The sequence below is a fragment of the Pseudomyrmex gracilis genome, unplaced genomic scaffold (genome assembly GCF_002006095.1).
Source record: "Pseudomyrmex gracilis isolate BER0280 unplaced genomic scaffold, ASM200609v1 scaffold_352, whole genome shotgun sequence".
Lineage (NCBI taxonomy): Eukaryota > Metazoa > Arthropoda > Insecta > Hymenoptera > Formicidae > Pseudomyrmex > Pseudomyrmex gracilis.
In genome coordinates this window covers 1,139-28,232 of record NW_018020936.1, presented here as the reverse complement: position 1 = coordinate 28,232, position 27,094 = coordinate 1,139, and the positions used below count along the sequence as shown (strand labels likewise).

The 27,094-nt window shown below is 36.0% G+C and overlaps 3 protein-coding genes across 5 annotated transcripts; 2 read left to right on the top strand and 1 right to left on the bottom strand.

The window, feature by feature from the left end:
* Positions 1–3,443: 3,443 nt before the first annotated feature.
* LOC109860233 (glutaredoxin-3) lies at positions 3,444–5,203 on the bottom strand. The gene is made up of 3 exons (XM_020439178.1): positions 4,711–5,203; positions 3,802–4,416; positions 3,444–3,684 (listed from the first exon to the last, which is right to left on the bottom strand). The coding sequence occupies exons 1-2, from the start codon at positions 4,758–4,760 to the stop codon at positions 3,804–3,806; spliced, it is 663 nt and encodes a 220-aa protein (XP_020294767.1). The 5' UTR covers positions 4,761–5,203; the 3' UTR covers positions 3,444–3,684; positions 3,802–3,803.
* Positions 5,204–5,903: 700 nt separating this feature from the next.
* On the top strand, positions 5,904–17,330 carry LOC109860231 (lymphocyte cytosolic protein 2-like). Of its 2 annotated transcripts, XM_020439170.1 has the most exons (9): positions 5,904–6,055; positions 8,374–8,436; positions 8,806–8,864; positions 9,992–10,587; positions 10,710–11,056; positions 12,075–12,210; positions 14,407–14,583; positions 16,308–16,446; positions 16,651–17,330. In XM_020439170.1, exons 1-9 carry the CDS (start codon positions 5,972–5,974, stop codon positions 16,796–16,798), a joined length of 1,749 nt encoding a protein of 582 aa, XP_020294759.1. In that variant the 5' UTR covers positions 5,904–5,971; the 3' UTR covers positions 16,799–17,330. The 2 variants fall into 2 exon arrangements, with proteins under 2 accessions (XP_020294759.1, XP_020294761.1); XM_020439172.1 differs by lacking the exons at positions 5,904–6,055; positions 8,374–8,436; positions 8,806–8,864 and adding an exon at positions 8,949–8,968.
* Positions 17,331–19,291: 1,961 nt separating this feature from the next.
* Positions 19,292–26,274, top strand: LOC109860230. 2 transcript variants are annotated; one of them, XM_020439168.1, is made up of 7 exons: positions 19,292–19,363; positions 19,895–21,191; positions 22,591–23,072; positions 23,190–23,960; positions 24,053–24,266; positions 24,428–24,847; positions 25,042–26,274. In XM_020439168.1, the coding sequence occupies exons 2-7, from the start codon at positions 21,051–21,053 to the stop codon at positions 25,237–25,239; spliced, it is 2,226 nt and encodes a 741-aa protein (XP_020294757.1). In that variant the 5' UTR covers positions 19,292–19,363; positions 19,895–21,050; the 3' UTR covers positions 25,240–26,274. The 2 variants fall into 2 exon arrangements, with proteins under 2 accessions (XP_020294757.1, XP_020294758.1); XM_020439169.1 differs by lacking the exon at positions 19,292–19,363 and having other exon boundaries at positions 21,114–21,191; positions 22,572–23,072.
* Positions 26,275–27,094: the final 820 nt, after the last annotated feature.

Genomic DNA, 27,094 nt, shown 5'->3' with positions numbered 1-27,094 from the left:
GGTTTCTTTGGCATTAACTCGCATGATCGCCCCCCCCCCCCCATTCCCCCCCCCCGTAAATGGTTGGCAACGTACGAATTACCGTACGAGAGTTCCCACCAAAAAAAAAAAAAGAAAAAAATGACTGACGTAAAAGAGACTCGAATAAACGTCCAACTAATGCTTGTTGCCGCATTGTTTACTTGGTGGAAAAATCAATTATCCCGTGGATGACGAAATATCATTTCAAGATTCGTAAGATGCGGTGTTGGAAGCAGAAAAAAGAAGCGAGAAAATTACTTTCGATATCAATAGACATCAGTAACAAGAGATCTATCTTTGCATCTTAGCGTATTATTAACGTAAATTTAAATGCGTAAATAAAATTATCATTACGCGTGAATAATGTTATCATTATTGTTTTTTTTTTTTTGCGTTATATAGGAAAGAATAGTTGAATATGGAAATGCATGCCGATGATGAGAGAAAAGAAATGTGACAATGAACAGCTGTGGTTTTGCATCCAACGTTGCGTTATTATGTAAATTCTTTAATAAATGATAATAAATAATGATAGATATGAAAACAGCTCCAAAATTTTTTATTTATTTAATATTAACAAATGTGTGGTTATTGGCTGTTTGGAGCAGACACGGATGCCGATGTGTGTATTTAAATAGTTTATTATAACAATGTCAATAAAGCTTTCGACCTTCGGTTTAGGTCTTTTTCAATATGGTTCTACAAAACAATAAATAATATATAGCTCGCAATAAAAAATACATTATAGTTAACAAAATTTACAAAAATGTAGCGATGGAAAGAATTAAGAAAATGGCAATATCAAGCTAACACCAGATGTTCGGCTACAATTCTTTTATAATTCTAAGATTTTCAAAAAAGTTTAAACAAACGTTTCGATCCACATTAGTTTTGTTAACTGTAATGTATTTTTTATTGCGAGCTATATATTATTTATTGTTTTGTAGAACCATATTGAAAAAAACCTGAACCGAAGGTCGAAAGCTTTATGATATTGTTACAATAAACTATTTAAATACACACATTGGCATCCGTGTCTGCTTCAAACAGCCAATAACCACACATTTGTTAATATTAAATTCTTTAACGTAATTTTATCGCGTTATGTATCACATTTCGTGTACATATTAGTTCTAATGGCATGATATCTCGCACAAAACAAGAAAACACACTGCAAAAAAAAAAAAAAAAATTAGTAATATACTATTATCGCTCGAGATTTTCCGAGTATCTTATTGAGAGGTACGTGAGATTTAAAAAAATCTGTTTGATACACACGGAAAATCTGTCGCGAGATCAAGGACTTCTGTTGCGTGGGATATTATCCGATGACGTCAGACAATCAATACCAAAAAGCGAATGCGACGTCATCGTGGGACACGATATCTTTTTCTCTTTCTCGTTAGGAGAAAGAGGTCGAAATCAGGCTATCGTATTGGTGGAAAAGCGCATCCTACGCATCAGATAATAAAAGTTTCTCTAGTTACTCGTTCTGGATGAGAGACAAAAAAGTTTAAAAATTCTCCTCAACCTGCACGCAATTTTCAAAGTTTCTTAACTTTGATCGCAGTTGCAATTTTTGTGACACGTCAAGTTTAGCAATTAAACTCCTAAAAAAATAAAATACATGGATATTAAATTTATAAATATTAATATTAATTTTTTATATATAAAATTGTTTCTTTAAATTCTTTTTTATACTCAACATTTGTTCCACGTACTTGTTCGCTTTTGATAATAATCAAGTAAGTAAACAAAAGCAAATTCATTCATGATTCAACGTCTTTTTCTTGCTGAACGTCAATAGATAAAAAAATTTTGTCGATTTGTCACACTATCATGACACGATAACGAACACTCGCGCAATTCGACGGATAAACAACCGCGAGAGACATTATTGAATAAATTTACTAGCACATTGATTATTTAATGCAAATAACGGAGTAATAATAAATATTTTTTCAATTATTTTTCTGTACAGAATCAAAATTCAGTATTTTGCTGAATCAAAGATAGAAAAAACATTCTTCATCTCGCAACGAAAGAACGTGTGACATTTGATTAATAAAAATTTTTCGATGATTAAGCACATTTCTCGAGCCGTAAGAGCTATTTTTTCTATCGACACAGCAATTTTCTAATTTACAGTAAAGGTTGCAAGTACGTCCGGCATTGCAATTACGTTGTGTCATTAAATTACGCATGCAAAGCGTGATTATATGAGCGCGAATTATGAACGTAATACATATCACCTTCACGAGTGATATTACGGTCACATTAAAATAATTAAAATTACTGTATTTTTTTTTTTTTGCTAACTGAAAATTCCTTTGAGATATATATATATATATATATTTTTTTTTGAGATATTTGTTGCAAAGAAAATTATTCGAGCTTGCGAATGTGTGCCTGGTGTTGAAACAAATAAACACAGTACCAAGAACTAACACAAAGTAATTTTTTTACGAAGACAATGGAATTGCAAATTGACAAAAGCTATTCATAAATTTAATATTTCTCGGAAACACGTTACCAACTCTTTTGTATTACATTATTTGAATTTATCTACATTCTCTCACACATACAGTTACAAACAATGTAGATTAGATGTTGCCTTTGACGTAGAATTATGGCTATTATTTTGCGTTATCGTCTCTCATAAAAAAAAAAACTTTCGTCATTAATTTCACTACCGCGTGCGATAACCTAACGTACTTAAACGAAAGTTTTCGACGATATTGGAAACATACATGACACGAATAGATAAATGCTTCGCGAACGACATGAACGATTGTCTGTTCCGCCGAGACGTCCGTATTTAATTGCAATAGCGCGATATTTGATTTATAACATATAATCAGAAAAAATATTTAGAGAGAATCGTGTCAAATTACTTATGTATGTGTGCATCTCTTTGACTCGAATATTAAATCAAATCCTCCCAAAAATAGGTTCTCTAATATTCAATCGATGTTAAAAAACAAACTGTGATCAGATAGATCAAAACGTATTAATTAAACGTACATATGTATCAATAACCGAACGTTTAATCGTCGTCCTCTAGCCACTAATTACTGCGTCATTACACCTACAAAAGTGGATTTCGTACCGATTTGAGTGCAATCATTATTGCACAGCGAAGTGAACGTCCATAGTACGGACTCAAACCGAATTACATTTGTCCGTATATCCATCTACGTCTAAACATGAATGATGTCGCTTCGTGGTTCTTATAAATTCCTCTTTGTACTTGTGAATGTATGGCGCTGAAATCAGTGACCGAGAGCGTCGTAAAAACATGCAACAGGATGGTTACCCTTTGGTTTTATTCCACAGACGTTACATTACGTAGTGGGAAATTTTTTAATTATTATTCTGTAGCAAAAAAATGAAATTTATTTCGCGATTTTGAACAAGAAATGAACATTTTCCACAAACTTTATTATAAATTATAGACAGTGTTCTGATATTTACTGTAGGTATGAAAAATCTGTAATGCAACATGTTTACAGATTTCCAGCGGATCTGGTAGTAACTATCAGAACGCGGAACTATAGAATACAAACTATAAACTTAAATTATTCATAAATTATATCATATTTTGTAAATTGCTGTATATTTATACAGTCTCAATATCCATTTAATAAGGTCTTTTTGAAGGTCCTGGAACAATGTTTTCAATTATAAAAACTTATAATAAAGCTAGTGTCAAGTATAGATCTGGTGTATTAAATTCAAAAATAAATAAAAATTTTGTTTGGATACTTTTTTGTTACTTACTTTTAACTTTTTTTCGGTAGCATACTTTCCAGTTCCCCAGACTCGTGAACCTCTTTTATTATGTCCAATCCGCCGATCAATTCTCCATTTATATACAATTGTGGATAAGTTGGCCAGTTGCTATATTTTTTAAGTCCTTCTCTAACATCATTGTCTTCTAATATATCAAACGATTGATAATCTGCATTATAACTATCTAGGATGGAAACAATTGTTCTAGAGAAGCCACATCTTGGATTTGCAGGAGTTCCCTTCATGAACAGCATGCAAGAAGCTTGATTTATTAATTTCTTTAGTCTGTCATCGAGTGATTCCTTCTTTGTTGCGTCGAGTGATGGGGCATCTGTATTATTTGTATGATACCGGACCTTTTCGTTCAGCATGGGAGCATTTGCACCATTTACTTGATCTGTCACACTGCTGTTTCGCAAGAGAAGAAAAGTGGGTACAGCAGACACTCCAAACTTCAGACAAAGATCAGGTACATTTTCAGCTTCAATCTTGGCATACTTGACGAGATTGTTCTTCTTGCTCATTTCCTCTATCGCCCCGTTCATTACAGTACATTGTTCTGCCCACGGTGCATAGAAATGAACGACGGAAAGTTCTTTTGACCTTGTGTAAAAACAAACATCATGAGAAATCACGAAAGATCAAAGAGCAATTGTTTTTTTTTTTTTTAATCATACACATTGCGATAAGCCTGTCATTAATTATTATACAAAATTGAAGAACAAAACGCTTCGATCTCAACTGGCGAAATAACAAAAGCATTAAATTTCTTCTTTTGTGTAATTACAATTCCAAACAGTTACTCTCGCGCAAAATACTAATATCTTGATATAGCGGCGAAAAGATGAGGTTATGTGGGAACGTTTCGCGGGTGTTGAATTTTCTCAAATTACTCACTTGACGAAGTCGTTGAACTCCTTCTCCGAAGTTAGCTCGGTGACAGACATTGTTATCCTCGTTTCCTGGTTTTGTGTCTGAGTGGAAATGACTTCCTTAAACACTGTCGCGACAACAAAGACGTCTACGCGACCTCCGGCACCGAGCTCATGGCAGCAGAATTTTTTGAGAAGAAGAGAGTATGATGTTATATATATTTAGTAACGAGAAGGAAGATAGTAAATCTGAGCATGCGCGTAATCGAGATGGAGCGCATGGATCATGCGCTTTGTGAAATTTGCTCTTTCCATTTCCAGTCGGTTGCTTCGACGGTCGACAATTTTTTGGATTATGCTGAATGTATCGCGTGATGTAGAAAAAATTAAAAACGCGATTGATGCGCGATATTTGCGTTTGTTTGAGACTCCAAACTCGCGTACCAAATCGCACACCACCCATCGTGTCCGTGTGTGAGAACTTTTTTAAAAAGCGAAAGTTTTAAATCTTGACGATTTAAAACTCTCAAATTTAAAAAAGTAAGTAACCATTCAGCCTAGCTTTAACTCAAAACTGCGCGTATTGTACTTATTTCTCCCCCCTCCCCCCCACCCCCGTCAACAATGCGCGCGTTACTTTCAAAAAAGCTCAAAGCGTTCTTTGTGAAAACATGAATTTCAAATTAATCAAAGAATTATGAAAGCTAACGCGCAAAACGAGAGAGGATCAAGTGTTTAATATTGTACGCGCGATAAAAAACAAAAAAAAAATAATTATTTAAATAATCAATACTCACGTGTTTCTTACACATTAGATTTGAAAAAGAAAAGAAAAACAAAAGATGTAATTGGAGCTGGATCTTCTTTTATAAAAAAATAATTATTTAAATAATCAATACTCACGTGTTTCTTACACGTTAGATTTGAAAAAGAAAAGAAAAACAAAAAGATGTAATCGGAGCTGTGGATCTTCTTTTGTGTCCTCTTCTGGATCACATTTCTCGTGGAAATGTGAGAGGGCACTTGTGACTGACCTGATGCGCAGGTGCGCTACGGGAAAGTGACCAATCGCGCGAATGGCCGTCGCGTCTCGCGAGGGTGTTGGCCGGGCGGATCGAGAGGAAGGGTGACGGGAAGTGAACGATGGGGGGGGGGACCTGTCAGACGGCCATAAGCCGCAAAAAGCCGACGTAGATGCCGCCGAGCGGCGAGCGTGCACGTGTTGTTGGGTTTTTTTTTTTTTTTTTTTTTAAATATAATCACGATCTCAATCGCACGAGGCCGGGATGTCCACGAGGTCGACGCGGAGCGAAGCGCTCGACGACATCTCCGCTTGGGGCACGGAAGAGGTGTTGGCACTGCTGCGCAAGGTGAGTGCGTTGAGAAGTTGGCCACGACCAACCCGCGTCATCGCGTCGCGATTTCTCGATTCGCGATTTGTATATCGGATGGTATTTCCGTTTCTTCGTTCGAGCTTCAAGAGAAATCGTTTGATCGATTGATAAATTTTCACAGGCGGAGAGCAACAGGTTGAAAACATTCGGTGTGGTGGCAAGGTGTAGATGTGCAAATTAGTCCGCGAGTTATTAGCGTTTGAACATCTTTGCGTTCAATTTTATCTTTTCCTTAACGTGTGTCAAAGAAATCTAATTTATCTATGAAATTCTCGAGATAAAGAAAGGACGGATACTAGGAATATATACACAAACGCGCACGCCGCAGTGTGCTATATATACGGAAAGTAGGTACGCGGAATGTAAATAAAAAACAACTCTAACGACGGTCGCTGACTCCGTCAAAGCGTGGATTAGCGGGGAAACACCTAGCGCGGGGCGAATAACGCGAGACGCGCACGTGCGTGCGTGCGTGCGCTAGCGATAAATACGTGAGGTGCGTATATTTATAGAGCGAGAGAATTATCGCCGCGGGAAAAAAAGGCGTGGTTTTTTTACTTTAACTTTTGATTCCAAGAGTTTTTCTTCAGCGATTTTTTTTTTTTGCGAATTCAGGAAGTTCCCGACTTCCGAGCTGACAAACCGCCGTATTTTCTACACCGAAAAAATTATATTCTTGTAAGTAAAAGATTTTATACTCAACACGTTGACTGCCATGGGGGTCACCGGTGACCGGCGCTCGACTTGGCTACAGCGCCGTGGGGGCCACCGNTGACCGGCGACGCAGCAAATAATAAAAGTACATAATTAGAGTAAATATGGATACTGATAAATTTTTCAATAATCTACAGCGCCGTGGAGGTCACCGGTGACCTCCAGCACGAAAAATGCTTCAAGCGTGATTTTATAACTCACTTTATTTGCTGCAAATAATATTTCGACGTAATATGCATCGCATAATGAAAAATTCACGTTGGCGCCTTGGGCAAACCATGGAACATGCGTGTCTGGCAGTCAACGTGTTAAAAAATCTTCAAGATTTTAGATGATATTCTTCTGAAATTAAGAATATATTCTTCATTTAAGAATATGGTCTTTTTCGATAGTGAGATATATATGTTTTTCTATAGAGGCTTTTTATATTCTAATCAGTATATATTCTTATCAATATTACTATTTAGAGGATTTTTCTCTTGAAATAAGAAACTCTTCTTGGCGCCTATTTTAGTATAAAATATACTTAAAGTAAGTGGGATATCCTCTAAATAAGAATACAATTTTTTCGGTGTGTACGTGTATATATATATACACCAAAAAAATTATATTCTTGTAAGTAGATTTTATACTTAAAAAATCTTCTTAAAGATTTTAGATGATATTCTTCTGAAATTAAGAATATATTCTTTATTTAAGAATATAGTCTTTTTCGATAGTGAGATATATATATTTTTTCTATAGAGGCTTTTTATATTCTAATCAGTATATATTCTTATCAATATTACTATTTAGAGGATTTTTCTCTTGAAATAAGAAACTCTTCTTGGCGCCTATTTTAGTATAAGATATACTTAAAGTAAGTGGGATATCTCTCCTCAAAACAAGAATACCATTTTTTCGGTGTAATAATTTGTCAGATTTTTAAATTATTACGAATCCTGTTTCGTCACTCTCCAGAGATTAACTTAACGATCGATTATTCTCTCAGTTAATTCCAATCGAATAGAGCCAAGCTTGATCGACGCTTAATCGATCTGATTAACTTTAAATTGATCAGAGACGGTGAAACTGTCTATTAAACTGTCTATGAAACTGTCTGAATCTATTTGGAATGTTTTTGAATTCATCTGGATAACGCAGACACGTAGCAGACTTACCTTGTTGTTTTGAAAACTTTCCAATTTTCTTGATGTACAACGAGAGCTTTGAATTGTCGAGCGAGATAGGGACATTCCGAGAACTCGGCCGGCGAAAGGGACGTTTCTTCGCGCGTAACTTTCTCGGATTTCCCGATTAAAAGTATCACCGACTCATCGACTCGATCGCTGATACTCTGATATGTTGAGACGTTTTTAAAGTTATTGAGATTTTAGAAATTTGTTACAGTATCCAGACAATCATTTTTGTATATAATTGCCTGCTACATTTGTCAGCAAGATAAATAACGTTGGAATGTGTGAAGACATTTCCGTTTGAATCATTATTGTCATTCATTTCCTCTTTGGTTTTATCAGAAAGTTTTATCAACGCGTCGTTGATATATTCTGTTAAATGAAATTCATTTTCTAACTTTGCAGAACGAACTGGAGGATTGTTGCAAGGCGGTGCTGAAGCGACAAATCGACGGCGACGAGTTGCTTGTGAGTAATAAATAATTTTTATACACTGACAGAATTTTTTCACACACACAACGTGTTGTGTTGTTCATATTCTTCCGTTTGCGCTTAAAGCGATTCTTCGTGTGATTTAAAAAGAAAAATAATATATATATTTTTTTTTTTTATTTAATTTAGTTTACGACTTTGCGTCGTCAACTAGCTTTTATTTTTCGTCATAATATAAGAGACGCGCGCAATAACGCGAGCAATAATCATTATCTGCCCACTGCCATTGATAACGCGCGCTTTTTTTTTTTTTTTCCGGCCGTAACAGCAATATTTCAAGGCAGCCGGCGGCGAGACGCGTGCGCTCTCTTAGCGCTGTTCCTTAATTAATTGTAATTATTCCAGCACTTGACAGATGGCAAGCTGGCTCTCTGGAAGAGTGACCTCACGCGTCCGCTGATGGGGTGAGAGACCGTTCCAGCTTTATTTCTGTTCATGCGCGTTCTGTGTTGCACTGTTCTTTTCTCTCTATTTCTTCTCCTCTTCGCGGAATTCACGTCTCTTAACGGTACATCGATTATTCAGTATGCGGCGCAACTCGTCGTGTTCGCATGTCGTTTACACGAGTTTATATTACGCCAAAAGTATGAGTAACAGAGATACATACGACCGTCAAGCAGAAAAGGCCGCGATAATACTTACACCGAAAAAATTGTATTCTTGTTTTGAGGAGAGAGATATCCCACTTACTTTAAGTAAGTTTTTATACTAAAATAGGCGCCAAGAAGAGTTTCTTATTTGAAGAGGAAAATCCTCTAAATAGTAATATTGATATAAGAATATATACTGATTAGAATATAAAAAACCTCCATAGAAAAACATATATATCTCACTATCAAAAAAGACTATATTCTTAAATAAAGAATATATTATTAATTTCAGAAGAATATCAATCTAAAATCTTGAAGAAGATTTTTTAAGTATAAAATCTTCTACTTACAAGAATATAATTTTTTCGGTGTAAAAATTTGTCCGTTTGATGTTTTTTTGTTCAATTTTTTCTCTTACAACGAACCCGCGCGACATTTCTTTCTCTCAAAAGATTATCTCAGAGTTATTTACAATTGTTTTAAGTTGTTCAAATTATACATATCGCGCATGTTGAAATTTATATATATTACGTTACAATTTTCTTAATTATTAAATTTATTTATCACACATTGAAACACGAACGCATTCTCTCGTTGGCATGTTCAACAAGGCAAGAATGTTTCACGTGACAAGTTTTTTTTTCTTCTTTATCGACTTTTTTTTGAACACGCAAGCTATTTTAACGGAAGTGTCTCACGCGATCGGATAAATTACTTTGATGACTTGACTGCGAGGCATGCATATATGCACAATTTTAGCGCGTGGGTTGTATATTCGATCGTTTCGCTCCACATCCGCGCAATTGTGCAACGTTCTATCTCTTTCTGCCGCTTGTTACAACTTTCCAACGTTTAACATAGTTTGTAACAAATATATCAGAATCTCGTTAGAATACGTTTTTGTCGGTAAACGTAATTTACATCGATCGAATTTCTCTTAGGAAATTATGGGCGTTTGTGCAAGAACTGAACAAATCGCCGGAGAAATATGTGCCGGACAAGATTGTCGAGATGCAACAGAGCGACGATCATCTGAGCGACAACGAGTCCTGGGGAACCGATTGGGAGGATGAACCGACCGAGGAGAGCAATTCCCTCGGGATGACGCAGGAATGCGTAAAACCAAACTCGACGAAGCAAGCGTGTTGTTCGCAGAAAATGACGTATTTTTTCAACAGGATACCGTCGGAGCAAACATTAGCAAAATCAGAGCACGAGGAGACTTACGCCAATTGCGAATCTTGTCAGAATGAAGAGGAGAATACGTACACGAATCTTGAGGAGATGAAAGCACCGACAAGAAACGTTTCGGAGCTGCACAGTCAGATAGAAAAAACTTTAGAGAAACAAAGCAAAGAGATGAGACACAAAAACAATCAGTCGGCGAACAAACCGACGTTGGGACCGAAACCGAAAACTTTGCCGTCGAAGAAAATACCGGTTGCAGTTGTTGATAATAAACCTCTGCAAAAGTCTTTCTTGCACAATGAATCGAAATCGCAGCAACCTGTTTCCAACGAGCACATTAAAACACAAAGTTAGTTTAAAAAAAACAAACTCGCATTTGCGCGGGTAACTTAATCGAGATGTGATCACTTTGTAAAATGAAAAATGAAAAAACAATGTTGTGAAGTGTCATGATGAAATTTGTGTTTCCAGAAGGAAGAATGACGGTTCCGCCGCCGCCGGAACCCAAGAAGAATTACAATTCTGCGGGATCGGACAAAGAATTGGTGAAACGGCCGACTCTTATAAGACACTTGGATTTAGTGGCAAATTTGCCGACGCGAACGAAAGAGAGCGAGGACGAGTACGAGACTTTCGACGAGAATGTCATCGAGCAGGCGCAATCGAAGAAAGAAATTACGCGCGTCGACAGCAAACTGTCGTTGCATAGCGGTCGCAGCATTCAAGGATCGGTTGAAAGCGTTTATAAACCACCTAGCGCTACCAGTCACGAGGAAGAAGAGGACTATGAACTTTACGAGTCCATTACGGAAATTGAGGTGAATTTGCATCGCTAATTTTGCGCACGTAACCAACAAGAAATAATAATAACAGTAATTGACAACAGCATTGCTTTTATTGTTCAAAATAAATAAATTATTGTTGTATACATGTTGTATTTTGTATTGGCGCGTGGGCCGCGATCGTTTGTGCGCACGGTCATCGGCCAGGGGGCGACCGGGTCGTTTTCCGGTCGCGAGTTGCGTGTCGCGCCGCGTGGCGTGGTACGATATATATCTTGGTGTGCGGAATACAGAGAGGTGTGTGAGGACTTCGGTTCCCGGGGGTTACGCGACACACAAGCGAGCGGGCCATTGTTATACAAGTTATTTTTAATAAGAAACGGAAGCATGTGAAATAAAGACTGCATTTTATTATTGGATGGAGCACTGTGTGAGTTCTCACTGCAATCCTTTACAAAGACACAACAATTATCTTGTCCGATAAATTTCTTTAAATAGTTTTTAAATTTGAAAATTCGATTATTTTCTATAAAAAAGAATTATAAAAAAGAATTGTGGAAAAATAAGTTTTGTCGACACCTTTTGACAGAAGTTTTGGAAGGAAAAAGTTGTACAAATTATATATTTCTTAAAGCAAATTATATTTCTTATTTCAATATCTCTAAACAATATTGAAATCTCAATTCAAAAAACTCACTTGTAAAAATTTACTTGTGAACACGTATATATATATATGTATATTAGGTCTACCGGAAAGTTCTGTCTGTTTTTGGAATAAAACAAAATACAAATTTTCCTTACCGTCAATAAACTTTATTAAACAATATAATTGCCATTATTATTAATGATTTCTTGCCAGCGTGAGGGCAATTTGTATATTCCATTTTTGAAAAATTAAGAAAAATTTGTATTTTGTTTTGTTCCAAAAACGGACAGAACTTTCCGGTAGACCTAATATATATATATACATGCATATTTCCGCACAAACATTCTGCGATCGGCTCTCAAAATCCTGTATATATTTCGTATAAATTTATATTTCTTATTGTTACAGGACAGCGGTTACTTGAGTCCCATTAAAAAAACGAACAATGTTCAGAGCCCGCCTCCCTTACCCGCTAAACCGTCGCCGTCTCCACCGTCTTCGACTTCTTCTTTCGACGGAACAAGGTCTAAGGAAAATTCCGGGAGTAAGTGTCTTTGTGTGTATTCCATGTTGTCTAATATATGCCTTATCGAGATACAAATACAGAAAGTATATATTAGTGGAGAGTTTTGGGATCTGGTATCTTAAAAATGTCTAGTTTTACTATATTTATTTTGAACGACTAACGCGTGGAAAGATTAGAATATGAATTTTATTTTTTTTTAATTTTTTGTTACGTTAGTAAAACGCACGTCACGGACACGCGGTAGATACTAAAGTGGCGAATGAAAAAAGTGCGAAATGCAGTGCGAAACTCAAGACGGTGCAGACTCGTTGCAAGAAATTCTCACGACCACGTGTTTGACAAATGGTACTTATCTTCGGTTTCCATGCAACCTGAGGCACTTACTGTTCTGCGATTTTGCAGACAGTCGCGTACCAGCCACCGTCACTTATGCCCGTTTTCTGTTTTTCACGTTTCCATTTAGCGTATTCTTTATTCTAGTTTCGACATTCGTTGTGATATGTCACCGACGTTGCCACGATTATTTGCGACACTCGCGTATGTTTTTTGTGCGCGGGAGGAGGTGGAGCAAGATCTGCGACCTTCAAAATGAATAAAAGATATCTCCGTCGAACGGAATCGGCAAGACAAACCGCTAACGTCTTTTCGACAGAAACGACGTTGTCGCCGGTGATCGCGAACGTTCGACAAATTAAAAGCAAAAGAATAAACGCGCGATAAAAAAAAAAATCGATCTGTTTAATTGCGATTCGTATTACGACGAACAACGTGTCCTGCAACGGGAAGCTTCGACAAACACACACGTGTTTAAAAGAATCCGATAACGATTCGATTGTAAAAACATCGGGTGATGGAATGTGTTCCTGTTTTTATCTGCGACTGAGCAAACAGCTCCTAGGAGGTCTGGGCACGCGCCTGGCCGATGAGGTCGCCGATATGATAGTGCGAATCAAGAGAGGTCTGTCCACATGTTGTTACTCGCAACCACCTGAGCCACCAGGTATATACATAGATAGAGTAATTAAATAGCGCATTGTTCCGGCGCGGCGATTGTATTGCGCGATTCAACACGTTCGTTCTCTCGCGAGCGCGCGCCAAAGACAGCAGCATCTGTTCTCTTTTTTTTTTTTTGCTCGGCTAAGGTCGTCGACCTCCCGTTTCTCGCGGACGGAAATAGATCTTGAAAAACCAAACTCTTTTCAAAAAATCAAATGTGGTATATATTTTGTATAATTTTTTATAGCCACAAAAAAAATGATAAATTCAGTTTTGTAAATTATGCGATTCGCCCGAAGTTATTGTCTTTCGATTTTTGTTTTTCTCTCTCCTCGTACAAGAGCCTCTCCCCCATTTGACTCTTCCGATATGATGATTTACGGAAGTTTATTCTTAAACCCGGTGCGTCGTCCCATGCCGAGAGACCAACGGATTGACCACCGTTCTTCCTTTTTCGCGGCGGGGTTTAAAAGGCCACCCGTTCCCGAATTAAATCTCAGTTTGGTCGAACGTCTCGTGGCGATTGTGTGCGTTGTGTAACGAGAGAGCGCGTCTACTCGATCTCCAAAAAGGCTCCCAGGCCAGGTTTATTATTAATTTAGTTCGAAGGGAAGAAGTAAACGAATCGAATACTCACCGTTCAACAGGAACTTATTTTCTATCTTGTGATCGTCTAAGTTGACAAATATTATGTTAATGCAAAAACGAATGAATTTTTTTTAAACGTTTTTCAAACAATTTTTTAGTTTAGCTGTAACTTACGCGACATTGTATTAGAAAATAAATTCAATCGAGAAATCTTGTTGACAAAACACGCACGTGTTTTTCAATTGAGCGCTCAAGCGACTCGCAATCCGTCGAGAAGTACAGAAACGAATTCGCGACAATGGCAACTATAATCAGCGACACGAAGCGGAATATATCGCTCAATACGGCGACACGCCGGCAAGCGAGTCTTTCGGAGTGTTTGACACAGGCGGCTCTTACGCAGGCCCGACTTAATTTAGCAAGTTAGTAACGCGATCTTGTGGTGTGTGTGTGTGTATATATATATATATATGTGTGTTTCAATGAAAATCATCTTAAATGTTTATATGTACATACACAATGATTTAGAAGTTGCTAGATAATATATTATGTGTACGCGGTATGTATATTATATTATACATGTTGATGTACTTGTGTTTTGATTAGTTTTGTTTCTTCATAAATTTGCAGAGCGATCGCCGGATAAGAAATCAGCCACGCTACCTCACGCTGGCAGTAACACGTCATTGTTACCCAACGAAAGAGCTACGCGACCGCTGCCGCTACTGCCCGACAGACAATCGTACACCGACAAGCCCTGGTATCACAATGTCACAAGAGAACAAGCAATCGCTCTTATTGGAGAACGTATGTGATATCACTGATTTTGAGATAGACCTCAAAGTTTGTGTTAAATATAATATGTAATTGCAATGCAATATATATACAGGGTGTCCCGCAACTACCGTATTTCCTTTTATCAGTAGATTCTCGAGATCATTCTAAGACAAAAATCCTAATACCAAAATGTCGAGGTTATAATATTTTTTGAGTTAGAACCCGGTAAAACATTTTCTATGTATAAAATTGTACGGACATATTCAGCACACATATAAATTTGCATAATTAGATATAATAATTTTAATTTGTGTATAAGTATATATGATTATATATAAAAAATTTTTTTAAATATAGTAAAAATATAGTTTTATAGAATTATTTTGTATCTAACATGATACTAATAGCATTATTTTGTACTTTGATATAGAATATCTTTGAAGCCATTCTCTTAAAAAAAAGAAATTCTCCGCGTATAAAATTGTATGGACATATTCGGCATATAAATTTGCATAATTAGATATAATTATTTTAATTTGTGTATAAGTATATATAAAAATTTTTTTTAATAATTATGACTTAAGGCTCGCTTTGAAATTAATAACAAGAAATATACAAGGCCTTACGAGCCATTCGCAGGATGTTTGAGCGGAAACTGTGCGTGTATATATATATATATATATATATATATATATATATATATATACACATGTAACGACTTCCACTTGTAAATTTTTACAAGTGAGTGTTTTTTGAATTGAAAACTCAATTCTTAAATTCATATGGGATGCTGGATTTTTGCATCTCACATATGAGAGACCCCGAATATCCCCCTACTTAATGTTTAAAATATTGCGAAAAAAACTCCTCGGCCAGGAGTCGAACCTGGAATCTCCGGCTTTCCGGAAAAAAAAATTTTTTACCGGGAAGCATTCAAAGATAACGAATGAGATCGTCTGAAATTCGCGCGCTCAGGTGCGGGACAATGCTTAAAGGCGCACACAGTGTCGCACCTCTTTTGTCAATAATGCGTGTGTTATAATAATGAAATAAGAGTTTGCGTCATTTAAAATATGCGTATAGTACATAAAAATAATAACATTTTGATGAAGATATTAAAAAAAGAGCAGTCTTATTATTTACTGACATAAATAAATTATTATTATAATAATAGATAACAAAATGACAAAATATTGACATTAAGTAAATTATCAACAAATTTTTAATTAAAAACACACAATCTCCATACACTAATAATTATACATTAATAATAATGTATAATAATTGTTCAAAATGTCCACCATTCATTTGTATACATAATCTTGCCGGACAGATTTTGTTGCATCGAGCAAGACTATGTATACAAATGAATGGTGGACATTTTGAACAATTATTATACATTATTATTATATTATACATTATTATACATTATTATTTAATGTATAATAACGTATAATATAATAATATTTTATTATACATTATACATTATTATTTAACGTATAAAGATTGTCTGTTTTTAATTAAAACTTGTTGATAATTTACTTAATGTCAATATTTTGTCATTTTGTTATCTATTATAATATTAATCATTTTATCTTTGAATGCTTCTAACTCAAAAAATATTGTAGCCTCGACATTTTGGTATTAGGATTTTTATCTTAGAATGATCTCGAGAATCTACTGGTAAAAAGAAATGCGGTAGTTGCGGGACACCCTGTATATATATATATTTTTTTTTTTTTTAATTTTTGCAGAAGATTCTTATAACAATCCGCAAGACGGATATTTCCTCTTGAGACCATCAACCACAAAAGTTCGCAATCCTTTTGTTTTGGTTCTCTGGTACAAGGACAGAGTTTACAATGTTCCGGTTAGAAAGAGGAATGACAACAGGTAAAACATTTTGCTTGATTAATTTTATTGTTTGATCAAAGCAACTCTTGTCCGTACATATATCTGTACATATTGAGCACGGACAATTAATTTCGAATCTCATTAATCAAATAAAACGCGCAATAATGAAAATTGTTTTTTTTTTCGTGAACTCGCACGTTAGTGTTTACGGTCTGCTGTAAAAAAAAGAATTATTTGTTTCAGATACGCGCTTGGATCCCAGAAAGTTGGCGAGTTATTTTTCTCGACGATCGAGGAGATCATAACATATCACATGAAGCACGAACTGATGCTCGAAAGCGGCGGTGTGCCGATTGGAAGTACGATATTGACTGACACCCCGTCAAAATGAAATTTCAATCCGATCTCCACTCGTATCCGAAGCGGGAGAAAGAATTTTCATCGTTAAAATTTCGTTGTATATAAGTTATATAGGACGTATATTTAAAGACACTGCCGTCAAGCAATTTTGATAAACGTTGCTGTAATGCGTAGCTTATAATTAGACGAACAAAAAAATCTTTAAGTAGTGCCTTCGCGTGCGTTAAGCGATCAGACGTTTGAATCGACCATGATCGCACTATTTTTGCCTATTATGCCGATGATGACGAAGTTCTCTCATATTTGAGAATTAATCTCCAATCGGTGCCTGTCTCTTCTATGATTCATCTTAACAATTATTAAGTGCCTTCGACAAAACGACTTAAGCAAGCTCGATTATTGAGCGACGGATCTCTTGTGAAATATTTTCCATACATTTTCTCTATCTATATATAGTTCTATCTATCTATATATAGTTCTATCTATCTATATATATATACATATATATATATATATATATATCTATATATAGTTCGGATATCTAAGAGAATTAAGTTTTATACGGCGAAAATTTGGGATTTCTTCTTTTTTTTTTTTTTTTTTTTTTTTTTTGAAACAATAATGTAATGTTATATCAGTATTGTTGCGCACGCGTGTCTCAAATGTAACATATTATTCGTTAATCCATAACAACAAAATGACTGGCGATCAATCATTTGGCGTGGATTATTATCTCTCGCACCTGGAGCTTCTCGCTCTCGAGAGATTTGATGCGGCGAGAAACATTAACGTGCGATTTGTATTAAGATTTTAATTAAATCTTTCTTAAAAAAAAAAAAACCACAGATTGTGAGATCTTCCTCTTTGCGCGTAACATTCGCGTGAATGAACACACGCAACGTTGCAGCTTATCGCTTATTTCCACCGCTCTCTCTCTCTCTCTCCTCCGTTCTTTTTTTTTTTTCTGGTCAATTCCAGGGTCAGGCCAATTTTGCAAATGTGAATCATAACGAGATCGTGCCACGGTTATCACTTCTCACACACAGACGATAACGATAACGTCGTCCCAAACCGTTTTAAGTAGATAAATGATTTCCAAAGTCGTGACCGTCGTCTATAAACAGTCTTTGAAGTCGGAATAACAGTAGGACGATAGTAGAATGACATCTCTGTTTTTTTTTGTGCGTTGTGTGAGAAGAACATCTTGACAATCACACGTCGTAAATTTTTTCACGACGTACGTATATATATACTCTCGCGTTATCTTATCATCGATTGCGTAAAAGTTTTTGCGTGTGTGTGAGGAATACTTAATCAGCTGTGAATATGTGAAAACTAAACTAAGAGACAGATCGATCGTTTTACACGTGTGTCCCTTCCCCATTTGTGTCACGAATCTATTGATGCGCGATAAAGCGGGACGAGTGATGCAAACAGACAATACGCGATTGTTGTGTAAAATTGAAGTGATGCAAACAGACAATACGCGATTGTTTGTGTAAAATTGAAGTTTAAAATATAGAATATAAACGTCGTTTTAAACGAGACGTAAAAGTAGCTTTAAGAAAGAGCGAACGTTCTTTTAAACAACATATTGTTTATCTCATTATCAAATTTAAACATTTATAAAACACTAAGACGTGTCTGTGTTTGCCATAATTTGAGAGACTCCAGTATTATTGCGTTATACATGATAAATTTCTATTTAAAAAACATTACTGATCTCACTGAAAAATCAGTTGCGAATCCTCGCAGTGAAAAATTTCACGTTCCAATCAGTGACGCGCGGGAGCTCGACTTCTTGTGGTAATCAATCGGTCACGTGGCCACGATATCTATAGTTACGTGTCTTAAAGAGTTCAGCTAGTCACCGGAAACGAGTTTTTCTTTAGCAAAACTTTTTTAATAACATTTAGATTTTTATATAAACTTTTGAAACTTTGTTATTCTAATTTTACAGTAAAAGCTCTAAAAGGTCTTCGCGTGCAAAATTTTATTCATTTTCTATGATTAATGTGAGATATATGAGCATTTTTTGCTAGTCAACTCGTTGCGGGCTAAATTTCAAATGTATTATCAGGATCACAGAAAGTGACAAGAGCTCTGTTACCAGGGGGAAGTAGAGAGAAGAGATGAACTGACTCACAGTCAGGTTTTTCACTTCTAGATAAGTTTTCGATAACTTCATCTAGAAGATATTTCCCAAAATTGGTTCTCCTTATTGGTTCTCAGAGGAATTTATCCAGAAGATAGCTATATCGAGAGGTATGAAGAAATTGGCCGTCAGTCGACAAAGTCGCCGTATCGGGAAAGTTACAAGTTGAAGAAAGTGGCACTCAAATATCTGCCTTTCTATCGAAATAATAATTTCAGCGAATAAATTCAACCAGGATCGCAGAAATTGCAAAGAGCTCTACCAGAGGAGAAGAGGTGAACTGATGATTCAGCCGATAACTTTGCTGTGTATAGTTAGAAAACTATAAGTTGAAGGAAGTAGCGTTCAATTTAAGAAGACGGACCAACGCGCAATTTTGAACTCTTATTGGCAAGAAATGTAGAATATGTGACAAGAGGTTTACAGAGGTTTAGAATTCTCGTAAGTTGTTCAAGTCTTTGCCAAAAAAAACCCAGATAGCCAAATGTGAAAACTCAATATAAAGCAAATCATTTGTACAGATTAAGTTGCTCGCCAATTGCTGTTGTGTTGTTTTTATTTAACGCAACGAAAATGTTTTTGTCAATTCAGTATCAATACGATGAGTTTTATTGTCAATCAATTGTTGTAGCCCATGTTTATGACAAGTGAGTCAGCAATGTGTGAACAATATGTGGGCAATAATTTTTATTCATAAGTTGAGAAAAATAATATAAAGTTTATTGCCGACGAGATGTTGGGAACTTGCTGTTGTTATATTTTGAAAACTTTTGCTGGCAAGAACATACTGAAAAGAGGATACACCCTTTTGTTACATCGCTGAAAACATATGAGCAATATTTGTAGCAAGTTGCCAACAACTTGCACTCAGTTGGCTATCTGGGAATATTCCGATTTAGCAAAAATTCCCGCTAAAAAATAGAAATATAAGATAGTTCCAATTGATGACAGACTATATTAAAACCGTTTTAGATGTCTTTAGTACAAAACCGGACTTAGATGTCCTGTAAACGTTCCTTGTACTGATGTTATTAAAACCGTTTTAGTAAAAACCAGACTTAGGTGTCCTGTAAACGGACATCTAAGTCCGGTTTTGTGCTAAAACGCTTTTTTATCAGTACCTAGTCACAGTTTTCAGACATCTTTCTGGTGGTGAACCACAACTCGTGTCAGAGTAGGAGAGAAAGTTGAATCAGAAGAGGTCAACTCCCGGAAATTCTAAAATTAGAATAACGAAAATCCAAGACTTATACAAATCTAAGTGTTGTTAAAAGTTTTGCTAAAGAAACTACTTTGCTCAGAATTTAAAAGAAGATCGTCGTTCGTCCACATCTTTTCTGTCGTTTCAACTTTCTGATTGGTCAACTCACTCACTGCGCATCTCGGTAATGATACACACCTTGTCTTCCGGCATCATATCCGTGTATGCTACCGCGCATATAAAATACTGATGACCAGTGTCTGAGTCTGACGTAGTGAGCAACATAACCTTAACAAAAGAAGAGAAGAGAAACAGGTGAGAGAGCAGGTGAGAGCGAACGATAGTAAGTGGCAATGCGAGTAGAAAGAAGCTGACTGTCATCAGAAATCAACGCTCGAGGAAACAAAGTGTGTATCAACAGACGTACACCCAAGGGAGACTCTGTTGTACATAGACGGTGTCGTGGTAGCGCATTGGCGTGTGGGCGGCAAACGAGGAGAAGGAGGAGGAAGAGACATGAGAGAGAGAGAGGGGGCAGAATAGCAGAGCAGAATGAACGAATCATATGACGGATCTGTGTGCGCATCGTCGCGTTAACTGCTGACAAGTGAGACATCAATTGAACGGCTCATTGACTCTCAAGGAACTGTTGCAGGCGCGGTTCCCTGTTGGGGCGTTGGACGTTGGCGCAGACTACGACGGAAGATGTAACCGAGTGAGTTGTAAATAGTCACGAACTGGCGGCGCGTCGCAGATAACGCAGATAAACAATGTTGACGTGACTCACTGCATGACACTAACGGCGCCTTCGAGAGCGAGAACGCAGTTTCCCGCGGCGTAGAGGAAAGAGATAAGAAGGAAACGATGTTGCCGCCTTCGTTAGATAAGACGTGCTAATCGCTCTTCGAGAACGCCGTTCCAAGAGCAATGGACGATGAACAGCCGGCGAGAGAGCAGACCGCCAAAGTCTGTGGAGTCTGCGGTGACCGGGCGCTCGGTTACAACTTCAACGCCCTCTCCTGCGAAAGTTGCAAAGCCTTCTTCAGGAGAAACGCGTTGAAGAACAAGGTGAGTTTGTCCTAATTCAGATTTTTCAATGAAAAGTTTGAATATCACACATCATTTGTATCATATTACACATTACATAGCATTATATCGTATTATCTCATATTCTCAGATAACCAAATGTGAAAACTCAATATAAAGCAAATCATTTTGTACGGATTAAGTTGCTCGCCAATTGCTGTTGTGTTGTTTTTATTTAACGAAAATGTTTTTGTCAATTCAGTATCAATACGCTGAGTTTTATTGTCAATCAATTGTTGTAGCCCATGTTTAGGACATGTGAGTCAGCAATGTGTGAGCAATATGTGGGCAATAATTTTTATTCATAAGTTGAGAAAAATAATATAAGTTTATTGCCGACGAGATGTTGGGAAGTTGCTGTTATTATATTTTGAAAACTGTTGCTGCTGGCAAGAACATACTGAAAAGAGGATACACCCTTTTTTGTTACATCGCTGAAAACATATGAGCAATATTTGTGGCAAGTTGCCAACAACTTGCACTCAGTTGGCTATCTGGGTTTTATTATCTTCTTTTTTTACAATCACATCTTTGTTATCTTTTTATTTATTATACTACTTCTGATGCTTCGAAGCTTTGGAATTTGAATATCGAAATCCTTGAAACACCTCTCTGCTTCTTCACATGAGAAACTTCTTTCATTGAGAAGGCTGAGGATATAATTACTTTTAGGAACATTTCAATATTATCTGTCAAGTTTTTAAACACAATCCAAAACAATTTTGAGTATGAGATTGATGATTACTTGTAAGAACATTTCAATATTAATCTGTTGAGTTTTTAAACATAATCTAAAACACTTTTAAATAGGAGGTTTAATCTATGACTCACAAATGATATCTATATATCATATCAAATGATATCTTTATATATAAAGAAGAAGATAGAATTGCCTTCAATTAGAAAATTTTATATAAAATTCAAAGCAACTTTCTCTTGCAAATATCAAAAAAAATATTGAAGAGTTTTTTTTATGTTTCTATTTGTGCAACATATGTGCATAACTCGTTGTTGATAAGATTACAAAGACATTTTTATGCTATTGAAAATATCTTGTTTGGTCCTTAAGAATTAATCACAAGATAAGTAACATATATGTGCATAAAAACACAGTTGTTGAATTTAAAATTGGAATCTGCATATTTTTTGTTGGTAGTGGACTGTTAAGAACCAGATAAGATATTGTTGTGTTTACTTCTTAAGCAATTTCCGTTTATTTTAACAGAACACACATAAGATTAATGTTAGTTGATAGAACACAATGTTGGTAAATGTTATTTAATAAAGAAACCTCTTCTCTTTACTCTTAAAAATGTCAAAGTTTGAAATATAACACTGATAAGCAACAACAAACACACAAAGATGTGTTTTTATTTGACAGGACTTCAGATGTCCTTTCTCAGAAAACTGCAAGATCACACCTGTAACCAGACGTTTTTGTCAGAAATGCCGACTCGAAAAGTGTTTCAGTATTGGCATGCGCAAGGATTACATAATGTCTGAAGAAGACAAAGTTCAGAAGCGCAAGAAGATTGAGAACAATCGCGCGAAAAGACGATCTCAATCGGACAGCGCCAAAGTGTCGAAAATCAGAAAGGATTGCGTGGAGGATTGTACGTTCGAGGATACGTCGATGTCGATATCGGTCGGATCGACGATATCGGAGACATATTTCTGGGAATCTGACAAGAAATATACAGATCTAGATGGAAATCGGCGAAACGCGGTCGAAAATATGAGCCCGGCGACGGCAGCGAGCGTGCCGAGTCCTTCGAGTCCGCAGGAGAGTACGAATATCGCTGGAACAAAAACGTTGGACATGCTGAAAGAATCCTCTCACGGTTCCAGGTCTAATCTTACAAGGTAAGGAGATCAGTTGATACCTATAAAATTTAAAAAGACGCTCTCATCCTGTATATAGAAATTTAATAAATGAAAGTAAAAAGTCTTAAATTATATGTTACATTTGTATCTCTATAGTCGTACGAGATATACCGACTTCAACGTAGACTCTTCAAGTGTGAAGGACAACAAGAACTCTCGAACGTGCTCGAAACAATACGAGCAAACTGCGCCGAGTCCTGAGTTTGTGGATGTTAATAGCGAATTACCGAAATACAGTCCTTCTTTCGAAGAAAGCGCCAATTATTCAACGTTTCAGCAGAGTCACGAGCAAAACTCACCCGCGTTTGAGCACGAGACAAACAGCAGCGGCGCATCAAGTCAGCTCGACATGATGTCTCGAACGGAATTCACGAAAGACGAGTTGACGACGATGTGTAAGAAACCGAAGGAAACGTGTTCGAGTGGGAATGATAAACTGATCGTCAAATCAAAGAACGATTCCGGACTGCTCGCAAAGTTCTTCAGCAATCCGAATTTGGTCGCAAAGATATTTCAGGATCAAAGAGTAATAATGAAGATAATGACAAATCCCGACATGATCACGTGTTTGGCGGCGGATCCGCATGTCTCGGAGCTCTTGGAGGAAAACAGCGCGGTCTTGCGCGACGAAAAGCCGATTGGTCAATCGAGAGAAGTAATGACTCTGGGAAGTAATAATAATAATTCAGTTAATAGACAAATTCTCAAGTCCAGAGAAAGCCACGTGGAAAATCCGATTCTGACGGATTTGATTACGAATCGTAACACGGAAGATTGCAGAAATCAAAATTTTGAGCCCGGTACAAGCGCTGATTGGATCAAGAACACGACCGACGTTACCAGAGATGTTCTACAGGATGTTCAAAGGTAATTCGACACGCACAAGTATATATGTACAAATTTTAACAAAACATTACGAGGATTATTCAGTGAAACTTGAATACGATGGTGCGTTTCAGGATACCAATTGCTGCTAACTCAATAGAATCTATTTTATGCGAAGCTATCAAGTTGGAATATTCAGCATTTTCTAGTTTTGGTAATAAAAGCAGTAGAGAATTAAACGATTCCGAGCGAGCAAAATTAAACGAATTAATAGTTGCTAATAAAGCGTTATTAGCTCCGTTAGATGACGATATAACGAATTTAGTTGGCGAAGAGTGTAAATTTAAGGTAATGCTTCAATATTTTTTTACAATGGAAATAATCAGATTATTTAACATAGATATTAGAATTATAACAAGATAAATGTTTTCAAATATGATCGGACAAATAAAATACCACACTATAAACGAATTAATTACAATAACAGTAACATTGACATTAATTTGCAGAATAATTTTGGTCAGTCAGATCCAATGCTCTTAGATGTTATAAATCTAACGGCTATAGCGATTAGACGCTTGATAAAGATGTCCAAGAAAATAAATGCGTTTAAAAGCATGTGTCAAGAGGACCAGTTAGCTCTGCTGAAGGGTGGCTGTACGGAAATGATGATACTCAGATCGGCCATTAATTACGATCCCGATAAGGATATGTGGAAGATACCGCATAGTCAGGAAAGCATGTCAAATATCAAAGTGGACGTGCTCAAGGAAGCAAAGGGAAATTTGTATGCGGAGCACGCGAGATTCGTCCGAACGTTCGATCCGCGATGGCGTGACGAAAATATCATTTTGATTTTAAGCGCGATCGCCTTGTTCACGCCCGACAGGCCGAGAGTTGTACACGGCGACGTTATTAAATTGGAACAAGTGAGTAAACATTATTTAAATAACTACGCCACACACACACACACAAGTTCTGTTTTTGTTTTATTTTATTTTATTTTATTTTTTTTATTAACGCATTAACAAAATAAATCTTCAATGATTCTTTACATTTTCGAGACGTTCTTGTATGTACATGTGTTATACAAAAACATTGATGTATTTCTTTTTTCTTCTAGAATTCATATTATTATCTCCTCAGACGATATCTAGAGAGCGTTTATCCAGGCTGCGAAGCCAAGTCCACATTTCTCAAGTTAATACAAAAGATTTCCGAGCTGCACAAACTGAACGACGAGGTCGTAGGCGTGTATTTGAACGTCAATCCATCCAGTGTAGAACCGCTGCTGATAGAAATATTTGATTTAAAGCACTGATTAGCTAGTACAATTATTTTGTATGTATGACGTAAAAAAAAAAAAAAACAAACAAACAAATTAGAAAACCGCTGCGCATCCCGTATGGAAAAACGCATTTCTAGAAAAATATTATCTAAGTCAGAGAAAGAGAGAGAGGGAGAGAGAAATAAACACAGAAAATATACATGGAGGAGAGGGGGTCTGCTGTAATTAAATAAAAACTTCAACATTGCCTCTTAGTACATATCTGTAATAAAAACAGTAATACATTTTAATTTCCAAATATTTTTGAGTAAAATGTAGAAGACTATTTAAGATAAGATTGTAGAAAATTTATCAGAAAGTTAATATTGTATATAACTACAAGCATTCCGCGCAACGTCAATGTCATGTTAGAGATAATAATTCGCAGTTTATTAATTAATTCGTTCTGCAAGCGGGAACGTACGTATTTATAAATCAACAATCAGTGTTGATAGAAAATTGACATGGGTACTTTAAAAAATGCCATAATTAAAAATTGCAATATTTCGCTTTATGAAAAATATATCGTGTTACAATATTGTTATATCACGTTATCGTGTTACATCGTTTTAAATATATTTCGATAAGTTATCTTTATGCGGAGGATATATATATGTGTATATATATATATATATGCGTACAACGACAGCATACTAATTCCTAAATAGCTGTTTCCTATTTTCTTTGTTTTTTTTTTTTTTTTTTAAGAAATAGTTAAAAAAATATATATATTTATATATTATTATATATATTTTTGTGTAACACATATCAAACATCCTCAACTTTGCGTGTTATACGAGCGAATATATGCTCATATAACAAGGCCTGCGTCTACAAAAACACAAGACTTCAAAAATGCAAATTTTATTATATATAAATATTAGCAGTTTTGTCATATTTTAGAGTATAAATGAGAGTAAAAGAGAGAGATATTATAATCGTACGCGTGTATATATGTGTTGCTGTTATTACATAATGTAAAGATAAATTGTGATATTCCTCTGACAAAAATATATTTTTCAAAAGTAACTTTATGTGCACATAATTTTTTATAATCTTTTATATGTGTTTCTTTACAGCACAAGAACTTTCTTTTTTTGTGCATATTCTTTTCTTTCTGACACGAGTGTTGCGTCAATTTACCAGATAAATCTTTGGATTTGTTAATCATCTGCGTTCATCCGGTCGTGGTGAAGGCGGCGGTAGAAGGCCAAGAGCGTACAAAATGAGAACCGTTATCACACCGACCATACCGATAAACAATATTAAGCTGAAGAGAGATAAAAGCAGATACAACACAAGTTTAACTATTGAAAGAAAGATCCATGATATCCAGCCACATATTGTGTCCCAGAGGAATTTTAATCCCATTTCTTGTCATATTTCTTGTCATATCATTGTGAAATTTACTTGAATTTTGCCACGTATATTAATATCGAAAAAAACAAAAAAAATCATATCTCGATTATGCTATACTCTGATAGGAAAACATTTAAAAAATTATGTGACGAAATCTTGCACTAAAATTGTAATTTGCAATTATACAGACATATTTTAGGAAATAGATGTAAAAACATTGATCTTTTATCAAATATTTGTCACTGTTTGCAACATTACTTTTCAAGTAACAAACATGCTTTGTGTGCTGCCAAAGCTGTTAACACACAGATACAAAGGATGTAACATGGTCACCAAAACTCACCAAACCATATCTTACCGAGGACACAGATGGATTTGGTGGTTGGCGACAAAATCGCGACAAATGACAACCAAATTGTTTGCTCAGTATACAGATATATTTTAGGAAATAAATGTAAAAACATTTGATCTTTTCTGAAATATTTGTAGT